Here is a 19,378-nt window from a genome sequence, read left to right on the forward strand (position 1 = left end):
AATTTTTATTTTTCACACTATGAACCATACTGACCAAAATACACACAAACATTTCCCTCTTGAATATACACAGTGACCCTTTTTCCCCCTCCCTTCCCTCCCTCCTACCCACCCCCCTCCCTACCCACTAAACATTCAACATATATGATACATTAAACCCATTAAACAATGTCATCACACAATGAAAATAAACAAGAAATTTGTGAAATCTACTTTTACATACTGGGTCAGTTCATTTCGTCTTCTCTTTCTGTCATTTTAGGTGGTGGGACGTCCCTGTTGTGTTCCATGTACGATTCCCAAATTTGTTCGAATACTGTGATGTTATTTCTTAAGTTATATGTTATTTTTTCCAATGGAATACATTTATTCATTTCTATGTACCATTGCTGTATTCTCAGGCTATCTTCTAATTTCCAGGTTGACATTATACATTTTTTTGCTACAGCTAAGGCTATCATAATAAATCTTTTTTGTGCTCCATCCAAATTGAGTCCATTTAGAAGAAAGATCGCTGGATTTTTTGGTATGTTGCTTTTTGTGATTTTATTTAATACCTGGTTTAGGTCTTCCCAAAACTTTTCCACTTTCTCACATGCCCAAATTGCATGTACTGTTGTTCTTGTTTCCTTCTTACAGCGAAAACATCTGTCTGATACTGTTGGGTCCCATTTATTTAACTTTTGGGGCATGGTGTATAGTCTGTGTAACTAATTATATTGTATCATGTGTAACTTCATGTTTATTGTATTTCTCATAGTTCTGGAGCATAGCTTTTCCCATGTTTCATTCTTTATCTTTATGTTTAGATCTTTTTCCCATTTTTGTTTGGGTTTACAGCTTGTTTCCTAGTTCTCTTTCTCTTGCAGTTTGATGTACATGTTTGTTATAAATATTTTAATTATCATTGTGTCTGTAATCACATATTCAAAACAGCTTCCTTCTGGTAACCTCAGTCTGCTTCCCAATTTGTCTTTCAAGTAGGTTTTCAGTTGGTGGTATGCAAACATTGTACCGTGAGTTATACCATATTTGTACTTCATTTGTTCAAAAGATAATAATTTATTTCCCGAAAAACAATTTTCTATTCTTTTGACCCCTTTTCTCTCCCATTCTCTAAAGGAAAGGTTATCTATTGTGAAAGGGATTAGTTGATTTTGCATCAAAATTAGTTTTGGTAGTTGATCATTTGTTTTTTTCCTTTCTACGTGAATCTTCTTCCAAATGTTGAGCAGATGGTGCAGTACTGGTGAATTCCTATGTTGCACCAGCTTTTCATCCCACTTATATAGTATATGTTCAGGTATCTTCTCCCCTATTTTATCTACCTCTAATCTGGTCCAATCTGACTTTTCCCTTGTTTTTTTTTAAACTTTCAAAAAACTATAAATATATGACATATACAGCAATTAAACATGAACATGAATTTTTTTATATATATAGAAAAAAAGAAAAGAAAAGAACCCCACCCCCCTCAGCCAATTCTCCTAAGGAGAGCCATTAAAAAAGAAAAAGAAAGAATATTTAAAAAAAGTTAAATATTCATTTAAAATTCTAATCAATATAATTTGAAATGTAAATATTCTGAGTATAACAGCCACTTATTAATTAAAAAATTATAATTATCATGTGAAACATACACAATTTTTTCCATTATTAAACAATATTTCATCTCATTATGCCATCTATTAATATCAATCATATTTGTATCCTTCCACGTACTAGCAATACATTTTTTCGCTACGGATAAAGCTAAATATACAAAAGCAAGCTGGAATTTATCTAATCCCAAACCTTTCAGAGGTTGCAAACTACCCAATAAAAATACTGTTGGATCTAAAGCTATTTTAATTTTATACAGATATTCTAAAAACAATTGAATTTTCTTCCAAAAAGATTGTACATGACCAAACAGCATGAAAAAAAGTTCCAACCGTTTCACCACATCTAAAACACAAATCTGATTCATTAAAACCATATTTTTTTAATTTTTCAGGTGTCAAATAAAATTGATGTATAAAATAGTAATTAATCAGTGCATAACGTGCATTTATCAATCCAGTTACACTGTCATAACAGATATCTAACCAATCATCTTCAGAAAAAAATAAAACCAATATCCGCTTCCCATTTAATTTTAGATCCATCCCAACCCTTTTTATCCATACCACCTTGTAATATTTGATACATAATTAAATATAATCCTTCTCTGGTACCTTCATAAGAAAAGTCTCAAATTTAGTCATTTTAGGTAAAATCATATCTCTACCAAACATACATTTTACCAAAGATCGAATTTGATAATAAAGAAATAAAGAATTCTTATCAATACCAAAATCTTCCCTCATCTGATTAAAAGATAAAAACTTATCCTTTTTAAAACAATCTCCCAAATTTTTCACACCTTCCAATGCAATAAACTTTGATTATGTATTGAAAAAGAAATAAGTTGATTGTTATACAATGGAGTCAAAGCCAATAATTTACCCCTAGAGCCTATCATTTTATTTTTCTTTATCCATAACTTCATTAAATGTTTTAGTATAGGCACATTATATTGTTGTAACAAATTTATATTCCACCTAAACAAAAATTGATCTATTTCAAATTCAGAAATACTTGCCATCTCAATTTTAGCCCAACTAGGAGGCCGTACCAAATCCATCAATGAACTAATAAATTTCAGTTGGGCTCATAATAATTTTGAAAATGTGGTAAACGTAGTTCCCCCTAATTCATATTTCCAAGTTAATTTATTCAGAGCTACTCTTGAAAATTTACCCCTCCATAAAAACTCCCTAACCATTTTATTCAAATCTCAAAAAAAATTTATCAAGTAAATACAGAATAGATTGAAACAAATATTGTATACGTAGAAAGATATTCATCTTAATTGTATTTATCTTTCCCATTAAATTAATAGGTAAATCTTTCCATTTAATCAAATCAGTTTTAATTTTTTTCATTAACGGAGCATCATTTAATTTATATAAAGATTGATAATTAACATTCAAAATTAGACCCAGATATTTAATTCGATCAGTCCACTTCAAATTAATAATATTCTTATAAACTGAATAATCTCCTTCACTTACCGGTAATATTTCACTTTTTTCCCAATTAACTTTATATCCAGAAAGACATCCATATTGTATTAAACATTCCTTCAAATGCAAAATGACTGAGCTGGATTTGTTCAATACACCAATACATCATCAGCAAATAAATTGATTTTATACTCCTCATCTAAAACTTTCATAACTTGTATCTGTGTACTTTGTCTTATCAACTGTGGTAAAGGTTCAATCACTAACGCAAACAAAGCTGGTGATAAAGGACAACCTTGACAAGTTGATCGAGTTAACTTAAAAGATTCTGAAATCAAACCATTCGTCAATACTCTAGCTACTGGTTTACTATATAGAGCCCTAATCCAACCAATAAAAGAAGGACCAAACTTAAATTTCTCCAAAACTTTAAACAAAAAATTTCATTCAACTCTATCAAATGCTTTTTCTGCATCTAAGGATATCACCATCTGGTGATCTAAAGATTGTCAAAATCTATTAATCAAACTAATCACGTGCAAAATGCTATCTGAAGCATATCTATTCTTTATAAAACCTGTTTGATATGAATATGAATCAACTTTGGTAAAAATTTAGCCAATCTATTCGCTAATATTTTAGCTATTATTTTATAATCTACATTTAACAATGAAATTGGTCTATATGAAGATACTTTCAAAGGATCTCTATCTTTCTTTGGAATTACTGTAATTAAAGCACTAGAACAAGACTCAGGTAATTCATAGTGTTCTCCAACTTGACGTAATACATCCCCCAACACTGTAGATAAATCATCATAAGAAATTTTATAAAATTCAACCGAAAATCCAGCATCACCAGGTGATTTACTGTTCGACATTTCCATCATAGCCATTTTAATTTCCGAATCAGTAAATGGTTCTTCTAACTCCTGTATATCTCCATCCTCTAATATCGGTAAATTCAACTGTGATTAAAAAAAAGATCAATCAATCCAGTTTCCTGTTTTCCTTCAGATGTATATAACTTTTTATAAAATGAATAAAATTCATCATTAATCTCATGAGGTTTATAAGTAATAAGAGAATTCCGTCTAACAGCATTAATAGTCCTCGATATCTGTTCTTTCTTTAATTGCCACGTCAATATCTTATGTGCTTTCTTTTCCCATTCGTAATGCCGTTGTTTAGTCCTATTAATCACACATTCAAATTGATAAGATTGCAAAATATTATATTTCAATTTCAGCCTAGACAATTCTATTTTCTGATCTTCTGCAGCATCTTTCTGAAATTCCTTTTCTAACGCATCGATCTGTTTCTCTAATTCAAGACTCTGATTTAATCGATTTTTTTTTATTTTAGAAGTATAACTAATTATTTGTTGTCTCAAATAGGCTTTCATAGCATCCCATAATACAAACTTACTTTGAACAGAATTAGAATTTTCTTTAAAATAAAATTAATTTGTTTTTTCAAAAAATCAATAAATTCCATACTTTTTAACAACATTGTATTAAATCTCCAACGATAAGCCATTTGAATTTTCTCAGAAGTTTCATATGTAAAATATAACAGAGAATGATCTGAAATCACCCTACTTTTATATTCCATTTATTGTATTTTCCCTTGTAAATGAGCTGATACTAAAAAGAAGTCAATCCTTGAAAACTATTCAAATCTAGATGAATGGAAGGAAAAATCTTTCTCTGTCGGATTAAGATGTCTCCAAATATCTACTAAATTAAGATCTTTCATCAACGCTTGGACCTGAATTGCCATCTTGGATTTTTTAACTTTCTTCGGAGATTTATCTAATAAAGGTTCCAAAACACAATTAAAATCACCACCAACTAAAATATTATCATTAGCCTGACCCAAACATAAAAATGTATCTGAAATAAATATTTAATCATCTGCATTTGGGGCATAAATATTAAGTAAAGTCCAAAATTCACTAAAAATCTTACTATTCAATTTAAGAATACATCTTGCCTTTTCCTTCATTGATTGTAATTCAAAAGATAAATTTTTATGTATCAAAATTGTTACTCCTTTAGCTCTAGAATTAAATGAAGAAGAATATACATGCCCAACCCAGTCCCTTTTTAATTTCACGCTTTCCTTCACATTCAAATGTGTTTCTTGTAAAAAGGCAATATCAATTTTCATTTTCTTAATATATGCCAAGACTCACTTACACTTAATCGGACTATTTAATCCTCAAACATTAAAAGTAGCAAACCTCAACTTTGACATATCTACTATTATTACTAAATACCAATAATATCTTTATATAAAAATTCAAATCAATGTATATAAGCCCTCCAATAAAATAAATCACAAATTAAAAACTAAAAAAATTAAAATAAAAAAAATAAAGAAAAAAAAGAAAATCCCCCCCCCCCAAAAAAAAACTACCAAAAGGTAGTAATCCCCTAAATAAAAATTGGGTGTGGGTCACCCACCAGTGGCTGATGACTAGTAAAGAACTTAGTGCGAATCTCTCCCTCCCCAGCCAAACAGTCAATAACATCAAAATATCATAATAACAAAAGAAAAGAATAGAATAAGAAAATTCTTCTTTTCATCCAGAAGATTGCAATCCCGAAGATCCCATTTCAGAAGGAGGTAGACTCTTTCCATTCCCTTTTTTCCCATTTCTGCCATTTCTTCCATTTCCAGAGCAACCAGATTTTTCTTTAGGAGATAATGGTGGACTACATCTTTGTCCTCTTATATCTGGCAATGAATCAGCAAAAATCATTGCTTCACGATCAGTTTCAAAAAACCGAAATCGATAGTCTCCATAAAACACCTTCAACACTGCAGGGTAACGAAAAGTAGACTTATAATCTTTATGCCACAAAACTTCTTTAACTGGATTGAATTGATGTTGACGTTGAATGACCTCTTGACTCAGATCAGGATAAAAAAAGACTCTGCTATTCTGAATCAATAACGGAGTTTGTCGTTGTCTCGCATTTTGTACTGCAAGTCGAAGTATTGCTTCTCTGTCCAAATAACTCAAACATCGAATTATTACCAGTCTCATTGGTTGACCAGCTGAGGGTGTTCTTCTTAAAGCTCTATGGGCTCTTTCCAGTACCAATCCCCCAGAGAAAAATTCTTGTCTTAATATTTGCGGAATCCAGTCTTTAAAGAAACGAAGATGATCTTGTCCTTTTATCCTTTCCTTTGGCTCGGTTTCATGGACAAAGATTTATGGAGGGGTAATGTCCACGTCAGCTGCAGGCTCGTTTGTGGCTGACAAGTCCGATGCGAGACAGGCAGACACAGTGGCAGCGGTTGCAAGGGAAAATTGGTTGGTTGGGGTTGGGTGTTGGGTTTTTCCTCCTTTGTCTTTTGTCAGTGAGGTGGGCTCTGCTGTCTTCTTCAAAGGAGGTTGCTGCCCACCAAACTGTGAGGCGCCAAGATGAAAGGTTTGAGGCGATACCAGCCCACTGGCGGTGGTCAATGTGGCAGGCACCAAGAGATTTCTTTAGGCAGTCCTTGTACCTCTTCTTTCGTGCACCTCTGTCTCGGTGGCCAGTGGAGAGCTCGCCATATAACACGATCTTGTGAAGGCGATGGTCCTCCATTCTGGAGACGTGACCTACCCAGCGCAGTTGGATCTTCAGCAGCGTGGATTCGATGCTGTCGGCCTCTGCCATCTCGAGTACTTCGACGTTGGTGATGAAGTCGCTCCAATGAATGTTGAGGATGGAGGGGAGACAACGCTGGTGGAAGCGTTCTAGGAGCCGTAGGTGATGCCGGTAGAGGACCCATGATTCTGAGCCGAACAGGAGTGTAGGTATGACAACGGCTCTGTATACACTAATCTTAGTGAGGTTTTTCAGTTGGTTGTTTTTCCAGACTCTTTTGTGTAGTCTTCCAAAGGCGCTATTTGCCTTGGTGAGTCTGTTGTCTATCTCGTTGTCGATCCTTGCATCCGATGAAATGGTGCAGCCGAGATAGGTAAACTGGTTGACCGCTTTGAGTTTTGTGTGCCCGATGGAGATGTGGGGGGGCTGGTAGTCATGGTGGGGAGCTGGCTGATGGAGGACCTCAGTTTTCTTCAGGTTGACTTCCAGGCCAAACATTTTGGCAGTTTCCGCAAAACAGGACGTCAAGCGCTGAAGAGCTGGCTCTGAATGGGCAACTAAAGCGGCATCGTCTGCAAAGAGTAGTTCATGGATGAGTTGCTCTTGTGTCTTGGTGTGAGCTTGCAGGCCTTCTATACCTCTATACCTTCTGGCAAACCAACAATTTTCATATTATTCCTTCTACTTTGATTCTCCAAATAATCTATTTTTCTTTCTAGCTCCTTCTCATGTTCTCCTAATTCTATGATTGATTTTTCCACCTTCAACACTTTTTCTGTGTTGGAAGTCACTTGTTGTTTACAGTCCAAAAAAGCAGCCTGAATTTTTAAAAATTCTTCATAAGATGCATCCACACGTGTCTTAACCATATTTAATTCTGAACTTATACCAGCATGCATTTGAGCCATTTCATTCATTTGAGATGTCAACAAAGGTTTTATAACAGCTTGAATAACTTCATTTAATTGCATACACTGTGATTCAGTAAAGCTCAGCTCTGCTCTCTCTGACATAGTGGCAGAACAAGGTAACTGCAGCTCCTGCTGCAACACAACAGAAGGCATTTTAAAAGTTTTACTGCGGGTCTGGACTCCCAGTGATGGCACTCTGACTTCCTCAGGGAGTCGCCGCTGGTCTCCCCCCCATCTCATTGTTTTTTTCATCAATTCACGAAGATAAATGATTTCTTCAGATTAAAATGCTACCTCATGCATATCCAACAATGGAGTCGTCTTCCTGTGTGCTCCCTCCATGGAAATCAAAAGGCTTTCCAAATTGGGGTCCACTTCTTGGGAACACGCACCTTCTTCCGGAGAACGGGTAATTCCAGCGCCATCCTTCATTTGGTGAGTAATAGGTATTCTTTTTTCAGCCCCCACAGGCAGTCTTTGTGGTTTAGACAATGAAGAGATTGAGCCTGAGGCTGTATCAAGTCGTCTAGGCCCCAAATCTACAACACTTCGAAAATGTAACTTCTTATGAACTTGAGGTTTAGTCTTTTTACCATTAGTGACCATAATAATATCTTAATACTTTAAACTAAAATTTTAAAAGTTTAAACTTGAAAACAAAGGGTTAAAAAACAGATATTTCAAAGTCTGGCCAGAGAGGTCGAGATTGCACGTCTAGACTCTACGCCATCTTGCCACACCCCTTTTTCCCTTGTTTGATAAAAGTCTGATAGGTATCTTAATTGTGCTGCTCTATAATAATTCTTAAAGTTTGGTAGCTGTAAGCACCCTTGTTTGTACCATTCTGTTAATTTATCTAGCGCTAACCTCAGTTCCCCCCCCCCCCCTCCTTTCCATAAGAATTTCCTTATTATTTTCTTTAGCTCCTTGAAGAATTTCTCTGTTAGGTGAATTGGTAACGATTGGAATAGGTATTGTATCCTTGTGAAGATATTCATTTTAATGCAATTTACCCTTGCTATCAGTGTTAGTGGTAAATCTTTCCAATGTTCTAAGTCATCTTGTAATTTCTTCATTAATGGCTGATAATTTAGTTTGTATAGCTGGACTAGATTATTATCTAGTTGAATACCTAGGTATCGGATTGCTTGTGTTTTTCAGTAGTTCTTGTTGTGAGGACAGTACCATTAGGAGCCGTGAAGGTAATTAGTTAACAATCAACAAAGAAGCCAAGACAAAAACCTTCTAGCTCTGACTGATGATTCATCAGCTCAGACAGGCGGAAGATAGGAAGGCTCAATGCTCACATTAGACTGCTTCAAAGCACGGGTTTCCAGACTTACTGAATACTTTGGTGGGAGGGTTAACTGTGTCAAAATGAAAGTAATGCCAAGACTGCAATACCTTTTTCAATCGCTGCCTATTCCATTACTTAAAAACTTTTTAAAGTTACTAAACAATCTATGGAATAATAAGGTACCCGTGGTGGTGCACTCGCTCAGAGTGAACCAGCCCTGCTTGTAATGCCACGTGGTGGGGCAGCCCTGGGAAGATGGCACTGTTGGTGGTTTCTTCCTCAGTCAAACCTCCCACGCAGCACACACCCCAAGCAGCGTAGTGATGCCATCACGCATGTGATGACCGAACCGAAGCTGCCCTTAAAGAGGCACGCGCCAGATTCAAATAAAACAGTCATTAACGACCCTCAACATGGTGGCTGTGCTTCTTACACTGCTCACACCGCCATAGTGGTGACCCCGACGAGCCCAAATGTTTTTTTGGGCTCGCATAACATGGATTCGGCATGTCTCCATCAAGCTTCCCCCCTTTTGGACCCACTGCCCAAGAATGTGGTTCGGGCAAGCGGAAGCGCAATTCCAGCTTCGCAACATCTCCGCAAATGCCATGATGCATTACCATGCCATGAGCGCACCGGATAAAGACACAGCAGCAAGGGTGGACGACCTCATCCACCACTCCCTGGCTGTGGGCAAGTACATCACCCTCAAGGATCTGCTGCTGGGAACTTTTGGACTAACTCCCCAGCAACAAGCTTTCAGGCTGCTATACCTAGATGGGCTTGGGGACCATAGTCCTTCGGCACTGAAGGATGAGATGCTGGCCCTGGTGGAGGACCACAAGCCGTGTTTTCTCTTTCACCAGATATTCCTGGAGCAGATGCCAGAGGACATCCGACTGCACTTTACGGATGAGGACTTCTCAGACCACGACAAACACAAAGCCCACCTCTACATACTCTTTGCCCGGCTGTCGGACTTCAGCCTCATGGTCAATGTGGCCAAATGCCAGTTCGGCAAGGAGTCCCTCCAGTTCCTGGGGCACACCATTTCGGCGGCTGCGGCTGTGCCGGAGAAGGTAGCAGCTGTTCAACGATTCTTCAAACCCTCCACCCTGAAAGGCCTCCAAAAGTTCACGTTGATAGTGAATTTTTACCATCGTTTCATCCCCGGAGTCGCGCGCACCATACGCCCATTGTTCACGCTCATGGCCACCAAAGAAAAGACTTTATCATGGTCAGAGGAGGCGGACAGGGCTTTCATTGCAACAAAGGAGGCTCTAGCCAGCGCCACGCTGCTGGTGCATCCACGGCCAGAGACACACACGGCGCTCTCCGTGGACGCCTCAGCTACGGCAGTGGGGGGGGGGGGGGTTCTGGAACAGTGGCTTGATGGACAATGGCGCCCAATGGCCTTTTTCAGCAAGCAGCTGCACCCGCTGGAGCTCAAATACAGCACCTTTGACCGGGAGCTTCAGGCGCTGTATTTTGCCATCTGTCATTTCTGCTACTTCATCGAGGGCAGACCGTTCACAGCCTTCATGGATCACAAGCCACTCACTCAAGCATTGGCGAAGGCCAAGGATCCGTGGTCTGCTAGACAGCAGCGCCACCTCTCGTATGTGTCTGAGTTCACGACCGACATCCGACACAGGGCCGGCAAGGACAATGTAGTGGCGGATGCGCTTTCCCATCCACCCATCAACACTCTCGCGCCCGGCCTGGATTACGAGCAACTGGCTCAGGCACAGAGGAACGATGCAGAGATGCAGGCCTTGCAGACCGTCATTTCGGGCCTCAAACTCAAGGATATCTTGGTGCCCAGCAGCCCGGACACATTGCTGCTCCCGGTGGTCCCACCGCTCTAGAGGCGAAGGTCTTCAGTCTGATCCACGATCTCGTTCAACCAGCAGTAAAGACAACCATGCGGATGGTTGCGGCGCAGTTTGTGTGGCATGGTGTGGCACAGGCTGAAGAAGGAGGTGGCGGAACTGGCCAGGAACTGTACCAGGTGCCAGACCTCCAAAGTCCAGTGACACATGCGAGCCCCCATCCAGAACTTCGACCAGACAGTTCGCAGATTCCAACACATCCATGTTGATGTCGTCGGGCCCCTGCCGGTGTCCAAGGAGGCTCATTACCTCCTCACGGTGGTGGATCGGGCCACAAGGTGGCCGGAGGCTGTCTCAATTAAGGAGGCCTCCGCAGAGACATGCGCCAGGACTCTGGCCAGCCAATGGATCGTCCGTTTCAGAGTCCTGGCGCACATCACTAGCGACAGAGGGGGGCAGTTCACATCTGCCCTGTGGACTCGGATGGTGAAGTTTCTGGGGGGTCAAGCTCCACCACACCACAGCATACCACCCGCAGTCCAACGGGTTGGTGGAGAGGTTCCACAGGCACCTGAAGGCATCGCTTATGGCCAGGCTCTCCGGACCAGACTGGGCGGACGAACTACCCTGGGTCCTCCTCGGGATTAGGATGGCACCCAAGGAGGACCTGCAGGCTTCACCCGTGGAGATGGTCTATGGTGCTCCGCTTTTCTTGCCAGGTGAGTTTTTCAGCCCAGACTCTGACACCATGGCCACCGATAAAAACCTGCTGGCGGACCTACTCAGGCGACTGGCCTCCCTAGCTCCCCCACCCCCGGCACGCCATGGCACCCGGCTGTTTCATCTCCCCAAAGAGCTCGACTCGGCCCAGTTCGTTTTTGTGCAGAGGGGATCACAAGGTGCACCGCTACAGCAACCGTACAAAGCCATACAAAGTCTTGCACCGGTCTGGCAGAACCTTCATCCTGGACATTGGGGGGGGAGAGAGGAACTTTTTATGGTGGTCCACCTGAAGGCGGCCCATCTGAACTTATCACAGCCGGTGCAGACAGCCATGCCCAAGCGCCAGGGCCAGCTACCAAATCGACAGGACACATAGCCGGTTCTGGGGGGGGGGGGGGGGGTTGTGTGGCGGCGCTTGTATCGTCACGTGGCGGGGCAGCCTTGGGGAAATGGTGTCGTCAGAGGTTTCTCTCTAACTCCAGCATCCCTTCCAGAGCCCACCCTGGGCAGCAATTATGATATCACAATGCACCAGATGACTGAGCTCATGCTGCCCTTAAAGGGGCGCTCTGAATTTGAATTAAAAACAGTCGTTAACAACCCTCAACGTGGTGGCTGTGTTTCTTTCACTGCTCACACTGCCACACTGGTCAGATTGGTGTAAGGACAGCATGACATCAGTTATAAATGCACGATACGGATTGATTCAGTATAATTTTTTACACCAATTATATCTTACTCCACAAAAGTTACACAGATCAAAAGCCGAAATTTCAGAGATGCATTTCAGATGTGGGACTGAGACAGGAACTAGGATAACAGGTGTGGCCTTCACAGGTGACAAATTGACCAAATATTAAATGTCATTTATAAAAATCGTTTTTCTTTGGCTTGGCTTCGCGGACGAAGATTTATGGAGGGGTAATGTCCACGTCAGCTGCAGGCTCGTTTGTGGCTGACAAGTCCGATGTGGGACAGGCAGACACGATTGCAGCGGTTGCAGGGGAAAATTGGTTGGTTGGGGTTGGGTGTTGGGTTTTTCCTCCTTTGTCTTTTGTCAGTGAGGTGGGCTCTGCGGTCTTCTTCAAAGGAGGTTGCTGCCCGCCAAACTGTGAGGCACCAAGATGCACAATATCAGCCCACTGGCGGTGGTCAATGTGGCAGGCACCAAGAGATTTCTTTAGGCAGTCGTTGTACCTCTTCTTTGGTGCACCTCTGTCACGGTGGCCAGTGGAGAGCTCGCCATATAACACAATCTTGGGAAGGCAATGGACCTCCATTCTGGAGACGTGACCTGCCCAGCGCAGTTGGATCTTCAGCAGCGTGGATTCGATGCTGTCGGCCTCTGCCATCTCGAGTACTTCGATGTTGGTGATGAAGTCGCTCCAATGAATGTTGAGGATGGAGCGGAGACAACGCTGGTGGAAGCGTTCTAGGAGCCGTAGGTGATGCCGGTAGAGGACCCATGATTCAGAGCCGAACAGGACTGTGGGTATGACAACGGCTCTGTATACGCTAATCTTTGTGAGGCTTTTCAGTTGGTTGTTTTTCCAGACTCTTTTGTGTAGTCTTCCAAAGGCGCTATTTGCCTTGGCGAGTCCGTTGTCTATCTCGTTGTCGATCCTTGCATCCGATGAAATGGTGCAGCCGAGATAGGTAAACTGGTTGACTGTTTTGAGTTTTGTGTGCCTGATGGAGATGTGGGGGGGCTGGTAGTCATGGTGGGGAGCTGGCTGATGGAGGACCTCAGTTGTCTTCAGGCTGACTTCCAGGCCAAACATTTTGGCAGTTTCCGCAAAACAGGACATCAAGCGCTGAAGATCTGGCTCTGAATGGGCAACTAAAGCGGCATCATCTGCAAAGAGTAGTTCACGGACAAGTTGCTCTTGTGTCTTGGTGTGAGCTTGCAGGCGCCTCAGATTGAAGAGACTGCCATCCGTGCGGTACCGGATGTAAACAGCGTCTTCATTGTTGAGGTCTTTCATGGCTTGGTTCAGCATCATGCTGAAGAAGATTGAAAAGAGGGTTGGTGCGAGAACACAGCCTTGCTTCACGCCACTGTTAATGGAGAAGGGTTCAGAGAGCTCATTGCTGTATCTGACCCGACCTTGTTGGTTTTCGTGCAGTTGGATAACCATGTTGAGGAACTTTGGGGGGCATCCGAGGCGCTCTAGTATTTGCCAAAGCCCTTTCCTGCTCACGGTGTCGAAGGCTTTGGTGAGGTCAACAAAGGTGATGTAGAGTCCTTTGTTTTGTACTGGCAAAAAAGTATCACAATCACTTGGAAGTCCGACTCCCCTCTACTCAGAACAATGGACAGCTGCATAGCTATGGAAAAAAAAACTTAAAGAATAAATATGACACTTTTGTAAAGGTCTGGCAGCCATACCTGGAGCACATGGGGGGGGCCAGATACAGTAATAAAAAGGGGAAAAAATGGTATAAAACTTAAATGTACTTTCCCCAACTGTACTCTATATGCATAAAATATATGTAAGCTATGACAGTGAACGGATCATTAGTTCTGGAAGGGGAGAAGAAAGGGACTGTTTTGCTATGTAACAAAAAAAAACCCACAGGTTTCTATTTGGAATTACAGATTTAGGCATATTCCAGAAAATATTGGGTGGTTTGTGTCAATATCTCCCAGGTGCTGAAGTGTATTTTAGTGGTTGGAAAGATCGTGCAAGAATGCAAGGTTTACTTTGATGTTTCTGAGAAACAGGGATACATCTATCACTGCTCTCTCAGAAATAGTTTTTCTTGGTTATGAGATGAATGCTGAAGGATTGAGGGCAAAGTCCCAGAAGTATTGATTGCACCTAATCCAAGCAATTTAATAGTGTTGAAAGCCTGCTTGAGACCTTTCAGTTATAATCAATGGTTTTTGCCATCTCTCTGCACTATGTTTGAACCTTGCTTAATCACCATCTAATATTTGGAGGGCTAGTCAATAACTTTCATTAAAAAGATGGTAACTCAAATAGCTTGCACAGGTTGAACCTGTTCATAATTATTTAAGGCTTTGTGCTGTTTTGATGAGTTTTTGGATCAATTTCAGACAACTCTTGTAACGTGATTTCCTTTTAAGCCTAAAAGTGTGAAATGTAACAGTCACACATATTGTTTCTGGAGGTGTGAGAGCTTTCTTGTAATTCAGTGAGGCCAACAAATATACTCTGATGCTTCTACCCTGGTGATGTGAGGCATTGACTTTAAGTGCCAGAATGCATTATTCTCCATGCAGTCATCAAGTGGTTATGTAATGTTCTTGAATTAGAGACTTATTGATAGCCATTTTAAATAAATAAATATTTTTTTTGCCCACTGTGTGATAAAGTTGAGTCCATTCAACATCCCAAATTGGTCGTTGAAGTGAAGTGGGATCAAAGAAAAAATTTAAAACATTCTGTTAATTAAAAAAACAATAATTATTAATCCACGTTATCTGGATGGTGGAAGAACAAATAAGAAGTTTTTGGTTGAAAGTAGCAGAAGCTACTGCAGGGTTGGCCTTGAACACAGTGGCAATGTTCATTTCTAAACCAGGTTTGGTATTCATCACATTTTCTTATGAGGAAAGAAAGAAAGATTTAACAAGCTCAGGAAATTGAAAATTGCTTTTGAGCTCCTAAAAAACTTGCGATGTATAATCACTGTTGCAATTCAGGAAACATAAGGGAAAGTAGATAAATCCAATATTATCCTTAAATAAGACTTTTTTTTCCTCCTTACTACATTGACCAAAGTAGTTTGAGTCCCAGTTTCTCACTGGAAAATCATGTGCTTGACAAGCTCCAGGGAGGTCTGGTTTCCCACCTCCAATGTGCCTAATGGTGTGGACACTTGATTGTGATATGTGTTTAAGCAACAAGTGAATATATCAGTGCCTGTAACTTATGATGTTGCATACATTATTCACTTATCTCCTGTTTAGTGTTCCTCAAGGCACAGGATGCTTTTTCTGTGTTGAAAAGAAATCGGCGAGCCAACAGTTTCTTTGAAGAAACAAGGGGAGGAAATTTGGACAGAGAATGTATCAATGAATATTGTGACCAGGAGGAAGTTCGTGAAGTATTTGAGGATGATCAGCAGTCAGTAAGCAAGAAATTACTCTTTTTCAGAATGTATTTTTTAAAGCATTGTGAAAAAAACAAAAATGTCATTGTTGGATAATATTTTAAATGGCAGCAAATGTCAAATTGCTAGGTGATTCTTAAAGCTAGGAATAGAGCAAATATCAACTGAGGAAACCATTTGACTTAGAATTATGAAGACAGAATGTTTATAAGAATTCATATCATCTCTTGTGTGTGTGGATAGGTTAGACTGCAGAATCAGTAGTCTGAGAAATTTACCATCGCTATATTTGCTTCCATAGTCATTGATGTGAAATGATTCTGGTTTCATCTCGTCATTAAGCAATTATTTTAAGTGTTCTATGCAGCATCACCTTTCATAGACTATCCCAGGTTGTGGACATCTTGCCTGCTGTACAAACACGAGAAACTCTGCTATCTAGCCTAAAGAAGTATGATCATAGGAAAGAAATTTATCAAGAGGTAAGATCATTGGAAAGGGAGAATGAAAAGGTAGCACACACAGTGAACCTCAGTTGCACAATTTATGAGCTTAATAACTAGGGAGCAGAACTCCGCATTAAATACCTGAGCATATACCCAATGACTAGTCTTATGAACAGGTCTGGTCTTTAGCTAGCCTTTAAATTCTGCTGTCCATTTAAATAGTACCATTGGCTGTTTTGCCATTGTTTGGTTTGCTTAAAAACACAAGAAAATAGAAGCAGAAGACCACTCAACCCCTCAAGCTTTTCCCACCAATCAATATCATTATTCAATACTAACAGGATACCTGGCAACAGGTATCCATATTGATTTACATGGAAATAAAACACTCAATTGTTGACTACATGGACTGAAGAGACATTGATGCACAGCATTATAACTAATTGAGGTGTCCCTGGTGCAAGTTCAAACTTTTTTGAACTTCATATGACCTTAAAGGTTTGTGGTGCATTGAGGTAGCAGCAAGCAAGCACAAACTCAAAAGACTGTACAACAGGCTTTATTCCAGTAAAAGTATGAACACCAGTTCATGCCTTGGTGGCTCCCCATGTGACTGGCTCAGGAGGGGCCGGCTCAGGTTTACATTCAGGTCGGCTGATTGACAGCCGGCCAGGTGGAGTCAGTCCCTTAGGTGGTCTTCCTGCAGGTACAGAGATCACCCCCTGCAGTAGGCTGGAACAAGGTTAAAACAATGGAGTCATGACATTCAGCACCAAACTTTAGCCCTACTAAACCTCCTTGGACATTTCTAGAGTGCTCCATATTGATTTGCATGGAGAACAGACAAACATGCACAAATATATATTAGATCAATATATTTTTCTCATACCTTGATAATTATTCAGGTGCCCACCTACATTTTGCTCATATCTTGATAAAGGCCTCAAGCCTGAAATGTTGGTTATGTATCTTTATCTTTGCTGTACAAAATACACTGTTTGACCGGCTGGAGTTTCTCCAGCTTCGTGTTTTTACTTCAATCACTGTGTCTGCAGATTTTCGTGTTTTATTCCATTCAATATAATCATGGCTGCTCTGCCCAGGCCTCATCTTCTTTTCTGTGCTAATTCTATTTTATCCAAAATCCCTGGATTTTTTTCCCCAGAAATTTATCTGCCTTCTTTTTAAATACATACAAGTGATCTTAGCCTCCAAAATCCTCCAGGGTAGAGAGCTCCAAAGATTCACTGCCTTCTGAGAGAAGAAGTTCTTCGGCTCCTCAGTTTTAAATGACTGGCCCCTAATTTTGTCACTTCATTATCTTATTCAAGATTCTCCCTTTAGTAGAAAAATATGGACATCTCCCCAGTTATGTCTCTAAAGAATCTTGAATGTTTCAATAGGTCGCCCTCAACTTAAACTCAAAAGAATGTAATCTAATTTCTGTAGTAAGTCATGATAAGACAAAAAGACAAAATCACTCCATTCTTTAAAAAAGGAGAGACAAAAGACAGGAAACTATTGGCCAGTTAGCCTGACATCAGTGGTAGGCAAGATTCGAGATCCATTATTAAGGATAAGGTTTCAGGGTACTTGAAACCAAAGATAAAATAGGTCAAGACAGCATTGATTCTTTCAGGGGAGATTTGCTTGACAAATCTGTTGGAATTCTTTGAGGAAATAATGAACAGGGCAGAATATGAGAGTGGTGGATGTTTTTTTAATTTGGATTTTTAGAAGGCCTTTGACAAGGCACCAGAGATAAGGTGGATAAATGAGATAGGAGCACATGGTATTACAGGAAAGGTATTAGCGTGGATAGAAGCTTAGCTGATTGACAGAAGACAAAGCGTGGGAATAAAGGGGACCTTTTATGGCTGGCTGGTGGTGATTAGTGGTGTTCCACAGGAATCAGTGTTGGGTAATCTCATTTTTACTTGAGCAAGATACCCGAAAGATTAACTTGGAGGTTGAGTCGATAGTAAGGAAGATAAATGCAATGTTACCATTAATTTTGAGAGGACTAGAATATAAAAGCAAAGATGTAAAGGTGAAGCTATATAAGGTGGTGGTGAATCACATGTGGTGCATTGTGAGCAGTTTAGGGACCACTATGGAAGGAAGGGTGTGCTAGGATTGGAGAGGTTTCAGATGAGGTTTATGAGAATGATCCCCGGGAATGAGAGGACTAACATATGAGGATCATTTGACGCTCCTGCCTGTACTTGCTAGAGTTTAGAGAGTATGGGGGGAGTTTTCATTGAAACGTTGGATAGAGTGGATATGGAGAAAATGTTTCCAGTAGTGGAAGAGTATGGAACCAGAGGGAACAGCCTCAAAATAAAAAGACATACCTTTTGTCACAGAGAAGAGGAGAAATGTTTAATTTGTTCGTGGCAGCAGTGGAGGCCAAGTCATTGGGTAGATTTAAAGCAGTGATGGGCTTTGATTAGTTAGGACATCAAAGGATATGGGGAGAAGGCAGAAAATGGGGTTGAAAGGAATGATTTGAATGGTGGAGCAGATCTGATGGATCAAATGGCCTAATTTTGCTACTATCTCTTATGGTGATTATAGAGACTAATTGCGGCCTGGTATAAGGATGGAAATGAGATGTGGTTGGGGGCATGAGTGCATTTGAAGGTGACAATCAGGGTTGGGGAAAATGCTCCATTGAGCATCTCTGGAGATTGGAGGGTTGCTGGTGAGATCATGAGTATGGTGAGTTGGCCCCTTAAAAGTACAAATTTATGAATTTGGAGCGGGGATAAACCATTTAGTCTTCCAAGTTTGCTTTTCTATTTAAAACTTACATTGCTAATCTGACTATAACCTTAAGTATGCATTCCCACCAAGCCTTGATATCCTTTGCAAACCTGGATTATAAAGAATTCGTTGAATTCTGCCTTAAAATATCAAAATACTCAGCTTCCACCATACTTTGAGGAGGAGAGTTCCAGAGACTTGGTACTCTCAGAGAGAAAATATTTCCCCTTCCTATCCCAGTTTATGAACTGAAATTCAATTTCCACAGCTGCCTTGGTGGAATTTGAATCTGGGTGTTGGGGGTGTTTGTTCAAGTTGTTTAATACTGTTCCAGTGTCTTAACTGCTATCGCACTGTTATACCCTTAAAGGCTAATATCTCATCCTGAGTCAATACTGACTGATTCTGAACTCTTTCCTTCATCAGCCTATTGGCATGTACCTCTTCAATTCCTATCACAGCCTTGTATGTCTATTGAAGTAATCTCTCATTCTTATAAACTTCCCTTTAAACCCCAGCCTTACTCTCCTCATAAGGAAAGCCCCTCATGTCAGGATTCAATCCGTATTTTGGTTGGGAGTGATTGCACTACTGTCAATTAGAATTGCTGTACACAGTGTGTTGAAAAAAAATGAGGCTAATAGCAGCTTCCATTGATTTGTTTGGCCCATG

General features: G+C 40.4%; 1 protein-coding gene across 1 annotated transcript in view; it reads left to right on the plus strand.

The window, feature by feature from the left end:
* f2 (coagulation factor II (thrombin)) overlaps nt 1-19,378 on the plus strand; it is a 107,720-nt gene that overhangs the window by 9,647 nt on the left and 78,695 nt on the right. The window contains exon 2 of the mRNA XM_069895864.1: nt 15,352-15,512. Within this exon, the coding sequence (XP_069751965.1) occupies nt 15,352-15,512 (161 nt within the window). The remainder of the gene's footprint in view (nt 1-15,351; nt 15,513-19,378) is intronic.

Source organism: Narcine bancroftii, chromosome 1 (assembly GCF_036971445.1).
Source record: "Narcine bancroftii isolate sNarBan1 chromosome 1, sNarBan1.hap1, whole genome shotgun sequence".
NCBI classification, from domain to species: Eukaryota; Metazoa; Chordata; class Chondrichthyes; order Torpediniformes; family Narcinidae; genus Narcine; species Narcine bancroftii.